General features: G+C 41.8%; 1 protein-coding gene across 1 annotated transcript in view; it reads left to right on the top strand.

Annotated features, from left to right (window-relative positions):
• Cep120 (centrosomal protein 120) overlaps nucleotides 1-14,258 on the top strand; it is a 69,502-nt gene that overhangs the window by 47,061 nt on the left and 8,183 nt on the right. The window contains exon 19 of the mRNA XM_052742195.1: nucleotides 938-1,036. Within this exon, the coding sequence (XP_052598155.1) occupies nucleotides 938-1,036 (99 nt within the window). The remainder of the gene's footprint in view (nucleotides 1-937; nucleotides 1,037-14,258) is intronic.

Raw genomic sequence — 14,258 nt, 5'->3', positions numbered from 1 at the left:
TCATTTTTGTTTTCTCCTAAAACATTAGGAGTTATATGTATGGGAAAAACTAAACTTGAGTTTAAAAAAATGAGCTAGTTCAAAGTAACAGTGTTTTCCTGTAATTCAAGCAGATTATTACATTATCACTTAATAGTAAAACTGTCTGCTGGCTGCATGAATTTGTTTGGTACATGGTTTTAAGCACTGAGTGAGTACATTCCAGAACATAGCCAAGTTGGCTTTAGTTCATGCACAACAGATTGCCTGCTGCAAGCATAAATAACCAGATTTTTAATTGAATCACTTTAGTGTTTTTCTTTATATATTTCAGGAAAGATAGAAAATAAAAGTGAGATGTGTGTTATTAAGGAACATTATTTTTCCTTCTCGGGTTTATTTTAACATTCTTAAAATATTTTTACATTTTTGACTTTGCATCTCTTAGTAATTTGCTTTCTGATAAAACACTGCACTGTTTCCAGTGTTCTGTGGTTTTGCCAAAAGTTAAGAAAGTATCTCCCCAGCTCTCCTTCTTACAAGACAGAATCCCACCTAATCATAGGCCTTCATAAGGAAAATCAGCCTACTGAGATTAGAGTGCCAGCTGAAGCGGAATGTTAACAGTTAGAGCTGTCTTTTGTTAAAAAAATGAATGTATTTTTCACTCTGTTTAATATACACATTTAAATACATTTATAGTAACTGTCTGGAGGTTAAGACTAATTCAGTTCTTTTTAGTCTAGCCTGCAAGGCAATAAAAATAATACTATATTTTAAACAAGAAAATGTTCATGTGCCATAATATTTATAGTAAATTATATAACAGCTTTAGACTGTGTCATATGTCACGCTGTATAAACTCTTTTCTTAAGCCCGACTCTTTGTATATATTATCTTTCAGTGATTGCACACAGTGGTATAGTGTTTCACTTGATATGATTTTAATCACTGTTAGGTTGAACTTGAAAGAAAGTTGGAATCTGCAACCAAGTCTAAACTACATTACAAGCAACAGTGGGGACGAGCTTTGAAAGAACTTGCCAGACTCAAGCAGGTATGTGGTTGGGAGCGGACTCTGTCTCTGTAAGTTTCCTGTGTGACATGGCCTGTGTTAGAAGTCTGCAGTGGGATCGCTGGTGCTGTGGGATTGCTGGTGCTGTGGTCTAAGAGCACGGCTGTTTGGGTTTGTTTGTTAATGTGTTATATGCAGAATCCTCTTCATAATTAAAAGCTGAAACTTTGATATTTTTTATTTTTAGTTGTCAGCTACCTTGTTGGAAATAATCAACTTAATTTCACTTTTAAACAACTGCTTCTTCCCTTAGAACTCATTTTTTATTAGGACTTCACTGAAGGGGACAATTTTGGGAGAAACTAAATTTACCATTTAACATTTCAGAGCATATTTTAAAATGATTTTCGTAGGAAGACACAATTACTCAACCATGAAAGTTGTCACAGGGAGTTTTACATCATTTTAGGTGTAAAAGACTTGATACTTTTCTGAAAATCCTTGTTGACATTTTCCCTTCCTGGACAAGAAAGTTATTTTCATGAGAAATTTATCTTAAAGTGGGCCATAGTTTTTTCAAATTCTTAAGATCCAAGAAAATATGAATGGAGACTTACTTGAATATAATTTATTGGGCCTATTAAAAGATCATGAATGGTTAATTTACTCTTAACTTAAAAGAAATCAGCTTCATTTCTGAATGAAATTGTTATATAATGTCTTTCAGATTTATATATGTTTTTAGTACGTTTCCATAGCATTATATCAAATACTATTCAATATCTTTGTGGTATTATGCTAATACTTAGGATCTTTTTAGAGTACTACCAGACTGTATGGGAATTAAAAGTAATAGACCATGTATGCCAGTGTAGCTCATAGCTGTTTTCAGATTATATGCATTACAGGTAGATATCAAAGTACTAGATAGTACACAGAGTGGATATACTCAAGTTGTGTATCCTTTATTTGAAATTGTTTGGACCAGAAATATTTTGGATTTCAGTATTTTTTCATATTTTATAATATTCGTATATGTGTAATGAGATATCTTGAATGTTATACTCAAATATAAACACAAAATCTACTTGTGTTTCAGTTGTACATTAATTATATAGCCAGAAGGTAATTTTTTTCTTTTTACAGTGTTTTTAAGTATGCCTGTCTCCTGACCACGGTAGTCCCATCATGCATGCTTTAGCGTAAAAAGTTTTGAATTTTAGAGCCTTTTACATTTTGCATTTTCAAATTAGCAGTGTATTATTTTAATGCTGGTGGGACTAGCATGGGCATGTTGCACAGTAATAAGATCCTCCTAAACTCAAGACACTATGTTCAGTGTCTATACATAGGTAAGACATGGGCCTCGCCCTCAGGGAGCTGAGAATTCGGTAATAAGGAAGAAACAGTTGTAACCGTTGCCTGAGCACCATACAGAAAAAAAAAAAAAATTACCTGTTATGACTTAGGGATGGTGTCTGGCGTCAGAAGGGCAGGGTTTCCGATGGACCTCTGGAGAAGAGTCATTAGGATATTAATAGTAAAACTGGTTGTGACACAGCAAAGTAGTAGTTGCTATAGTGACTACAGTGGTTATTGCAAAGATATAAAGAGAGCCTTTTAAAAAGGAGAGGAGGGCCGATTTAAAGGGCATTTCTAATAACAAAGCTTGGAACTTCAATTGTAGTGATAGAGATGTACCAAGAAGATTCTGTGGAAGATGATGCTCAGCCATAGATTCTGGAAAGGTTTTCCAATTTGGGAAATATAACTCAAGAAGCTAATTGGAGCCAAGTATGCAGTGCATACCTGTAATCCCAGCCTTCTGGGGGTTGAGGCTGGAGGACTGCTGAGTAGAAGGCTGGTCTGGATTACACAGTGAGTTCCAGGCCAGCCAGGGTGTCACAACATGACTCTTTCCTAATTGGAGCAGAGGAAGGACATGAGGTTTGTAAACGTGAGTGGGCACTTTAGTTTTTTGATTTAGAAATATGCAAGCAGCCAGAAATATACATCTTTTTGAAATCTGACTGAACTCAAGCGAGGGGGTCCTTGGCAAGGGAGCGATCTGATGATGATATGTTGGGGTTTTCTGAGGGCCTAGTACTGCCCTGTGCTAACTAAATCTCAGATTGTTCTCATTTTCAATTCTAAACTCCCTGCATAGCAGATCATATTCCCGTTTTACAGATGAAGAAATGAGAGTTAGTGTTGTCATGGATGCTCACAGAGACAATACGTGGAAAACTAAGACTGAAGTCCAGGCTCTTTCCTGTTACATTTCAGTGCGTAGATGACAAGCGTTTCCCACAAAAGCCCTGGAGCAGAAGTGATGAGTTGGCACATCTGGTTGAGGAAGAAGCAGTTAGGCTTCAGAAAGTCATGATGCCGGTACTCACTTAGAAGTGTGGGGAGGAGACCTTGTGGGACAGGGGACAGGGGACAGGGGACAGGGGACAGGGAGGGTGATGAGAGAAGTAGTTAAAGTAACCACTACTTCTGAAAGGGCCTCTCCCTACATTGCCCCAGGCTGGCCTTGAATTTACAATGCTCCTGCCTCAGCCTCCCAAACCAAGTAGTTGGAATTATGGGCAGAAGCCAGCACATCAGGCTGAAGTAGTTTTTTTGTTTGTTTTGTTTTTGTTTTGTAACCTTGGCTGTCCTGGAACTCCCTCTGTAGACCAGGCTGGCCTCGAACTCTGAGATCTCCCTGCCTACTAAGTGCTGGGATTAAAGGTGTGCACCACCACCACCCAGCTAACTGAAGTAGTTTTTAAAAATGTGAGTTATGCTTTAACATCTAAATTCCTGGTTCTTCGTTCCTTTTACACTGGGATGTTGAGGTAGCTCCGTTGAAAAGGATGTTGAGTATGTGAGCAGTGTGGCGGCCCTTGCCATCTTCCCAGCACTAGAGAGGTAAAGGCAAGAATTCAGGCTTTTTCCTTGACTCTATAGCAAGTCCAAGGTCAGCCCGGACGATGAGAAACCCTGTCTCAAAAGGAGAAGGTTGGGGAGGGGGGCCTGAGGAGCTGAGCCTGGACACCAGCACCCATCTGAAAAGGGCCAGGTGCTGCAAGCGCCTGTTACCCCGGCCCTGGAGAAGCTCCTATGAGAGTCACAGAGCTCTGGCCAGCTAGTCTAGCCAAATTGGCAAGCTCCAGGTTCATTCTGAGAGACTGTCCCAAAGAAGTAAGACAGAGAATGATTGAGGAAGACGCTGGTGTCCACCTCTGGCCTCCACAGAATGCATGCATGGAAACACACTCTAAAACAGGAACAAGAACAAAGCCAAGGATTATGAAATCTTCCCACTCCCCAAATTCCTCATTGCTAATCCTACATCCTCACATTTGTGTCTTCTAGATCTCCCATTTACTCTGTTTTCTAGTTATTTCTCCCTGGGCATTTTCACTCTCTGGCTTAAAATAAATTGGCAAAATAATTTTTATTATTTGTTCCTAATAAGAGAGGATATCACATTCAGTTTCTTTTTTTTTTTTTTCTTTTTACTTTTTTCTGTTTTTTCCGGGACTGAACCAAAGTGCTAGGCGAGCACTCTACCACAGAGCTAAATCCCCAACCCCACATTCAGTTTCTTTCTCTTGTGTTGTTGTAAATTTATTAAGGAAAGAAAACTGTTGAATTATTATTTCTCCAAAACTTAGTCCATTAAACTGAAAGCAACCGTCTCGGGGCTGGGGAGAGGACACACTGGGTAAGCACACTCGCTCTGCATGTGAGAACCTGAGTTTACATCCTCAGCACCATATAAAAAGCTGGGCATGGCCGTGTGTACCAGGAACCCTAGCTTTAGTGGGAGCAGACAAGCCCATCCTGGGAGCTTGCTGTCCAGCAAGCCTTAACCAAAACAGTGAATTCTGCTGGTTGAGCGAGATACCCTGTCTCATCGATCGCATAAGGCAGAGAGCACCAGAGGAAGACAGCCAGTGCTCTGCTCTGCCTTCCCCATGTGAGTGCATAGGCGTGGGTATCTACGCCCATGTATGCATCTCACACACACAGCAAATACATACATAATAAGTACTAATTTAAAAATAGCAGTCTCTGAGTGAGTGCAGTGTGTTTAGTACTTTCTCATTTTAGACTAATTTTATCCCTTATCCTGTAAACTTTCTGCTTTAGAAACAACATTATAAACAACTTTTGAGGTCACTAGGAACCTTTGATGTTTTGCAGACCATACTGAGATGCAATAATTTAAGAAAAGCAATAGCCCTTGGGGTCTTCATAGTGAATTATGCTGTGCCGCTAACTGTTTTTGCAAGATTAAAATTAATAACTTCATTAAATTGGCACATTTCACATGTGTGAAAATTCTAATTTTTTCCCCTAAAACTCTTTATTAGAAACATATTTATTTTGTGTTTGAATATAAAATTGGAAGTGTCTCTCTGCTTTTGTTCAGAGAATTGTTTGTGCAACTTTTTTGTTTAAATTGGATTAGTACCATGTTAATTTTACATTGCCTCTGGTGAATAGCCACGAGGCTATAATCTCTGCCAGTAATTTGTCATATCAAATCCCTCTGGAGGGCCATAGAAAACATTCGTATAGTGCGGATTAGACGGTGAAAGCCATATCTTAGATTGTTAATAAATGTTAATGACAAAACCCAGCTGGTAAGTCTTGGAAATAAGATCTAATGCTTGGTGCCCATTGCCAGAACAATGTTTAAAGAGAGATTTCCATTACTCAGAGGTGACCTGGTAGAGTCAATTTGTGAATTAAAAAATTGTAACCTTCTAATTGTTTAGAAGAAAACTTTCCTTCTCATTCTCAGCCTCAATCCAAGTTGGAAGTTTTCTAATTTTTTTTTTTGTAATTTATGGCAACAGCTGTAATAAGTAAATAAATTTGACATGAAGTGAGTCCCCATTTAAAAATAAGGAAACAATACTCTTTTATTCTGGTTTTGGTATCTTGGGACATTAGGAGTACTTGTTTGACATACAGGGGCGATTTAGTTTCTTTTTCCCTCTGTGAAAATGTGCTGCAGAACTATTTTTAAACTGGTATCTAAGTAAATGCTTGAATACCTAAGATTGCCTGCCACTGCCATAATGTCGATCTGTAAGCGGACTAAAAAACTACCATTGTTTAAAAATTAGTGAATCATTGTTATGAAATAGGAATTAGTCATAAAAATTTAACATTTTCACTCTGTTACATATTTAAAACTCCTGTATGTTTGTTCCCAGGACAGGAAACAGAGCTAAGACTTTATTTAGTAGCACGTGGGTCCCTTACCATATTTGTGCACAGTAGATGTGTTTAAAACTAAGCCAATATATTTAGTTAAAGCAACGCAGACTTCATCGGCTGACATCAGCACTATCTTGTCCAGCCTCCTGCGTATCCACTCAGAGTAATTAATTTGATTAATTTATAAGTAATTTAGCCAAGGATGGGGATGTAAATCTTTGTTTAAGAAAACAGTTGGAGGTCCAAGTCTTGGTTAAAAACTGTGTCTTGAAACCATCCAGGCCCTCCTACTGACTTGTCAGCTCTGGGTTATTTTCAGAAAACTTGACTTGAGCTCCTTAGCTTAGTTCTGCGTTTTTCCCACAGACTTGGATGGTATGTGTGAGTGGGAGAGTAAGTAGTGGCCACTTTGTAGCCGCTGTTTAGTCTAGTGTATGCATGTTTACATCTCCTTTCTGGATTTATAGGCAGCCAGGGCAAAATAAAGATTATACTCACTTGATTGAGGAGCCTTTAGCCCAGAGCACCTGGCAGTGGAAAGCATTGGCCAAAGCCCTTGTTTCTGCAGATTTTGCATGCATATGTAATTATTAACAATATGGCATGCTTGCTTTAAAAGGCAGGGTGTTTGAAAGATTTTTTGGTGTGTTGGGAGGTGTTGTTAAGTTCATTTTCTGAACAACTTCAGTAGCCTGAAGTTAAATAGTCAACTTCTGTTCTTTTTTTTCTCCCTGTAGTCATATTTTTTCTCAGTATTTAAAAACAGTGCAAATTTTGCCGGTTGGGGTGGTACATATTTGTAATCCCAGCATTCAGGAGGCAGAGGCAAGAGGATCAGTCACCACAAGTGCCAGGCTGGACAGGACTACACAGTGAAAACACGCAGTGAGAGCACGCAGTGAGAGCACACACACAGTGAGAGCACACCACAGTGAGAGCACGCAGTGAGAACACACAGAACACACACACAAAGAGAGCACAGTGAGAACACACCACAGTGAGAACACACCACAGTGAGAGCACACACAGTGAGAGCACACACACACAGTGAGAGCACACACACAGTGAGAGCACACACACAGTGAGAGCACACACACAGTGAGAGCACACACACAGTGAGGGCACACCACAGTGAGGGCACACCACAGTGAGGGCACACCACAGTGAGGGCACACCACAGTGAGGGCACACCACAGTGAGAGCACACAGTGAGAACACACAGAACACACACACAAAGAGAGCACAGTGAGAACACACCACAGTGAGAACACACCACAGTGAGAGCACACACAGTGAGAGCACACACACAGTGAGAGCACACACACAGTGAGAGCACACCACAGTGAGGGCACACCACAGTGAGGGCACACCACAGTGAGGGCACACCACAGTGAGGGCACACCACAGTGAGGGCACACCACAGTGAGAGCACACAGTGAGAGCACACAGTGAGAGCACACAGTGAGAACACACAGTGAGAGCACACAGTGAGAGCACACAGTGAGAGCACACAGTGAGAACACACAGTGAGAACACACAGTGAGAGCACACCACAGTGAGGGCACACCACAGTGAGGGCACACCACAGTGAGGGCACACCACAGTGAGGGCACACCACAGTGAGGGCACACCACAGTGAGGGCACACCACAGTGAGAGCACACAGTGAGAGCACACAGTGAGAGCACACAGTGAGAACACTGGCTCAAGCAACTGGAGATGTAGCACCCTATAACATAGAAGTGAAATCAACAATAATCTTATCTCCTCCTCATCTAGAGATTATCATTTACTGTATTTTTGCCCATGTATTTTTCCTTTCTTAAAATAATTTCTCTAAGGAATGTATTTATGAGTAGGCATGTACACCCATGCTTGCACCTATGAAAGCCCCATACAAAGGTCACACATCATCTTCTATTGTTCTCCATTTCTATTGAGACAGGGTCTCTCAGTAAACTTGGAGCTCACCAACTGGCTAGCCCAGTGGTCAGTGAACTCCTGGGATCCTCCTGTCTCCGACTTCCCAGCACCGTGGCACACAGCCGTGCTTAGCTTTTAATGTAGAGCCTTAGGCTTGTGCATTGAGCACTGTACACACTGAGCTTCTCCGTACACACCCAGCTTCTCTGTACACACCGAGCTTTTCCCCTGCTTATTTTTAAACTGTGCCTTTCTCAGCTCTGCCTTCCTGCTTTCTTGTGAGTACTGTTATCTTGAATTTTAACAATTATGATTGATCTGCTTTTCTTTTTAATTCCAGCACATAAAACGTTTTTAAAATATATCCAGGTAAGCCTAGTGGCATAGAGCTGTAACCTCTACTCCTTGCGAGGATGAGGCAGGAGGATGAATGCAAGGCCAGCCTGGGCAAGTTAGTGAGACCTTGCCTCAGTGAGTGGCCCTGTCTCAAGGCTGTAAGGAGGAGAGTGAAGGAGCGGCATAGCCAGCCTCTTCCGTCATCTCTGCATGGGCAGTCACACACAAAATGAGTAAAAGAACTGGGAATAAACTGGTATAAAGTGATTGCCCAGCACGGTGGGGCTTCCATGTTTAATGCCTAACACGGGGCAGTTTTGAAATTCTAAAACCCGTTGTAAACAGCATTATTTATCTTCATGAAATAGTTCCATGGAGTAGCCTTGCAGGAAGACACCACAATTGTGCAGGTTTTATACATAATCTTCAGCGAATCTCCTTTTACAGGTTTCCTTATGGTAAGGCAGTCCTCAGCAGTTCTCACACAAGTAACAGTTTTCAGATAGAATTTCAGACACCAGGAGAATGGGTTCACTTTTTCTTTAGACTTTACTAAGTGTTGCTCGGTTTCCTTCTGACATGGCTGTGCTAATTTTAAATTTCAAGCAGTTGTACTGGGCTGCAGATGTGGCTTGGGGAGAGCGCTTGCCTAGTATGTATGTGTAAGGCAAGCTCCAGCCCCAGTACCACAGACACCAGCAACAGCAGCAGAGACGATTCTCTTCACACGTTGCCAATACATGCCTACGGTTAGACAGCTGTAAACGTTCAGTTTGATAAAGTTGAAATAATGTTCTTTTGTGTCTTCGGTTTTACTCTCCTCCTCACTGATGACTTATTAGCGTCCTTTTGATGTGTTTCTTGGCCACAGCCCTAATCAGTGGAAACCTGACTGTCGTATGTTTGATAGAAATGTACCAGCTGACCTAGATTTTGGAGTCATTAGACAAGAAGTCTGAACTGCTCCAGTTGCTGTACTCTAGAAAACAGGTGACACAGTGGAGAGATCAGAACAAGAATCAAGAGCAGAGTATAAACGGGACAGAAGCGGGATATGGTCATTAGAAGACAGGGCGATAAACATTGTTCCGACCGAAATAGGGAGAACAAATAGTGATTACAGCCAAGAAAGAGCATCAAGTGTAGGTTAAGGGCCGGGGAGATGTCTTCATGTGTAAGCATAGCTATCTGTATGTACGTGCATATCTCTGTGTGTGTGTGTGTGTGTGTGTGTGTGTGTGTGTGTGTGTGTGTGTGTGTATAAAATCTCAAAAACCAAGGAGATCTTTAAATGCCAGACAGATGAATGCATAGGGAGCCATACCTATAAGCATCATAAGAAAACTGCCCCAAAGCAAAGCCACTTATTGAAGGCTGTCCTAGGGGTTGGGTAGGTAGGAGCACACTTCCACTGAGCAAGGATAAGAGCAGCAGGTGACCTTTTTGTGTGTTTTTTTGTTTTTAGAAACAGGGCTTCTCTATGTAACGGCCCTGGAAGTCCTAGAACTTGCTCTATAGACCAGGCTGGCCTTGAACTCACAGAGATTGTAGTTTAGAATGTGCCCTGCTCACAGGGATACTGAGCTGGAAACGTTAATAAAATTCAATAACATGGGACATTTCTTAAGTAGTTTACTTCTAATAACCCATTGTAAATTCAAGCCATGGTAAGATTAGAAAATATTTGAACTCAAAATAATTAAAATGCAATATAATAAAATGTAGTATATCGGAGCAGGAAATTTGTGAAGGGGGATGTGCTTAGAGAGAAATTTAACCATAGCTGCACTACAAAATAAGAAGAGTAATTACCCTCCATGCATGAGGACCTGCATTTGAACACCATCACTCATATAAAAAACCTGGCATGGTAGTATGTGCTTATAATCCCAGCACTGGGGAGGGAGGCAGAGACGGGCAGCTCCTTGTGCCACACCAACCAGATAGACCTACCTATCATTGAATCCCAAATATCAGTATCAGCTCAAAAACAAGGTGCCTAAACAACACCCCAGGTTTACGCCCGCATGCGGGTGGGTACGCATGCACTCCCACACACAAAGTCAAAAGTTGTTTCTTTGAGAGGAAGTCTTTAGAAAAGACAAGCTCCCTGTCGACAGCAAAGTGTTAGAAGGGAGAAAGGACTCCAGATCCGACCAGCATATGAAGAGATTAGGATGCTGTAAATAAGTGCAAGTGAATATGATGAACAACCTACAGAAATGACTCAAGAATTAAAAGTAATTGTATGGCTGGGCGGTGGTGGCGCAAGCCTTTAATCCCAGAACTCGGGAGGCAGAGGCAGGCGGATCTCTGTGAGTTCAAGGCCAGCCTGGTCTACAGAGTGAGATCCAGGACAGGCACCAAAACTATATGGAGAAACCCTGTCTCGAAAAATAAAAAAAATTAAAAAAATACTTGCCTCGAACATTTGAATTTAAGTGAACAGTGTAAGAATAACCATAACTCTGCAGACTATTTAAAAAAAAATCTTTTATAAGAGACCACAGCATAATGACCATGATCCTAAATCTTAAAATTAATCTATATGGGTTTAGAAATTACAAAAGCAAACCTAGCCAGTTAGTCCGAAATAGGTACAAGACCTGGAAGGGTCACACCCTGGGTTGCTCAGTAAACAAAGAGGTTATTTACTACTTAAAAACAATACAGAAGGGCAGAGCATGGTGCTGCCTGCCTTTAATCCTGGCACTCTGAAGGCAGAGGCAGGCCGATCTCTCTCTTTCAGTTCAAGACCAGCCAGGTCTACATAGGGAGTTCCAGGACAGCCAGGACTATGTTGAGAGACCCTGTCTTTAAAAATAAACAATGCAGGAGGTAAAGTCATAAGATCATGAGTAGCTGTAGAAAGAATCCACGGGCATTCACAATAATATGAAGTAAACTAAGAACAAAGGGACATTTCTTAATTTAATGTTCACATTAAACCTACAAAAAGCTTCTTAAAAATATGAATTTTTAGCCAGGCGGTGGTGGCGCACGCCTTTAATCCCAGCACTCAGGAGGCAGAGGCAGGTGGATCTCTGTGAGTTCGAGGCCAGCCTGGTCTCCAAAGCAAGTTTCAGAAAAGGTGCAAAGCTACACAGAGAAACCCTGTCTTAAAAAGAAAAAGAAAAAAAAATGAATTTCCCCTCTAGAACTCCATTTTCTACTGACAGTATGTTGGAAGTGTTCCAGTGTCATAAGAAAGAGAGCTGGGGGCGGGGGGGGGGGCGGTGGTGCTGGAGAGATGTCTCAGTGGTTAAGAGTACTTGGCTGCGCTTCCAGAGGTTCTGAGTTCAATTCCCAGCAACCACATGCCGGCTTGCAGCCATCTAAAATGAGATCAGATTCCTCCTCCTGGTGTGCATGGAGACAGAGCACTCATACATATAAAATACATGAATAAAAGAAAGAGAGCTAGGGATATAGAGGGGATGGTGCGTGCCATCCCTAGTGTGTACCGAGGAGAGGAAGGAAGGAGAGATGTACTAACTGAAGGGAAACTAAGATTGCTGCTGGTATTCATGGGGGGCACTGATGTACAAATGCCCTCGATGGACAGGCCATCACATGCGGAAAACACTGTAGGTCAGTGTGTTGTGCCCCTTCCCTGCTGACAGCACAGCTCTGCAACAGTGGAGTGTTGGTCATTTACCCTCCTGACCCTGAGACGGAGGCGAGTAGCCGTCCCCAAGTCCCAAGTACTGAGTGTGTCTCCTGTAGCCCTGTAAAGTCAAGGACTACTTCAGAAGTCACGTGTACTTAGGGTCTCTGAACACACTTTTTGGTTTTCTATCAGAAGTAGCCAAATTTACCAAGTGCTCTGGGGCTGTCTATGAAAAAACAGTTTCTCTACCAGAGGACATTAGTCAGCGAAAGAAGTATAAAACCTCTGGCTTCAGAAGCATTTATAGTCACATAGGAGTGCAGTGTAAAAGTCATTATCCTTAGCATACAGTGAACTAGAGAGAACCAGAATCACCAAACAGAAGTAGAAAGACCCAGGCTTAGTTGTAAACCACCGTCACGCCTGTCAGTGATGTGAAGACACACAGGGAGAGGACAGTTGACCTTAGCTTCCCTGTAACCATAAATCCAGCAGGCTTTTGTTCTTGATTTTTCTTTCTAGAAATAGATATTTGTGTGAAAATTTGGGAGCAGGAAGAGCTAAATTTTGAAGACCACCAAAGGTAGATTCCTTAGCCTGGTGGATGCTAAGATGAATTTTTGTCAGACCCTGTAGTCAAGCAGTGTAGAGTTAGTGCACAGAGAGGAAGCAGGTCAGTTCAGCACATCCACCAACACTGTCCTTAGAAGGAAGTCTCGATCTCACACTGTCCCCAAAGACAGTTGTATACATTCTGATCTAAATGACGCTTCCAGAAGGTACTATAAAAGAATAGCTCCAGGATGGGGAGATGGCTCAGTGGGTAGGAGCCCTTGCTGCTGTTCCAGAAGACCAAGTTTGGTTCCTAGCACCCATATCAGGTGCCTCACAATAGCCTGTAATTCCAGCTTCAGGAGATCCAACACCTTGGCCTGGCCTCCTTGGACACCTGCACTCAGGTGCATGTTTCTCTCTCTCTCTCTCACAGACATGCATAAATAAATAAATGTAAAAATAATATCTTCAAGACTCATACAAGTCAAAAAACAAAGACAGGGCCTGCTAGAAAGGATTTGATGGAACCATGTGGGCTATGTTGAGATGAAGGACTTCAGTTCATCCCAAATCCCTGTTGAAGGTGAAAAGGCAAAGTAGAGTCATGGGAAATCTTTGAAATGTAACACCAATAAGATAAACAGCTACAGAGAGAAAAACTCCAGAAGTTTTAGTAAGAACTTTATAGGTAAGCACAGCCAAATGCCATTAAAATGTGTTGAAACTTTTGCAAAATAAAATCAGGACAAACCACTATGTGATCTCTCAGAACTGTTAAAAAGAAGAGGAAAAAAAAAATCACTAAATGTTGGCCAAAAATCCAGGACCCAGGCGGGACTCTCATAGTGGCTCTTCAGTGGTGGACTACCTTACCCACAGTCAGGTGATCTTTCCTAATCCTGCAGTTGTTGTGCTTTCTGACCCAGGTATAGGGCCAGGTGAAATGCATCGTCATCTTAACATTGGCATTATTTATAGTATAAGATTAGAAGCTGCCCAAATGGCCCTCAGCAGTGCATAAACTGAGTAATGAACTGCATAGGGCAGTACAAATGACTCTCGGGTCAGTGTTAAGTGCAAGAAGCCCAAGACGGAGTAATCTGGACTTGACAATTCTACATAGAACTCAGAACAGTCAGCACGCACTTGTGCTGTGAGAGTCAGGGTAGTGATTACCTTTGGAAAGTGTTAGTGCCTGGGGGAGGAGAAGAGGGGAGTACGTGTCAAGGGGGGAGGGCAGACTCAGGAGTTATGGTAACCTTTTATGTGTGTGATCCATAAAGACCCGTAAGAACAACTTAGCAAAATATCCTTTGCATTTAGACAATTTTCCATTTGCTGTAATCAGAAAATAATTTAGTTAGGAAAAAAAAAATGAACTGGGCATGGCAGCACACACCTTTAATCCCAGGGCTCGGAAGGCAGAGGCAGGCAGATCTCTGAGTTCCAGGCCAGCCAGGGTTACATAGTGGTATCCTAACACACACAGTGAGGATGCCACCTGCTGACCCTGCTGTCTCTTTGAAGTTCTGCCCTAAGGAAAGAATAGACTCATCTATAGAGAAATACACAGGTGGGCTTAGAAGCTCCATATTACATTGTTCCGGGCCTTACTAAA

The sequence above is a fragment of the Peromyscus californicus genome, unplaced genomic scaffold, assembly GCF_007827085.1.
Source record: "Peromyscus californicus insignis strain IS unplaced genomic scaffold, ASM782708v3 Scaffold_17__1_contigs__length_78620276, whole genome shotgun sequence".
Classification (NCBI taxonomy): Eukaryota; Metazoa; Chordata; class Mammalia; order Rodentia; family Cricetidae; genus Peromyscus; species Peromyscus californicus.
Note: the sequence above shows the minus strand (reverse complement) of the source record. Positions and strands in the feature narration are given on the sequence as shown.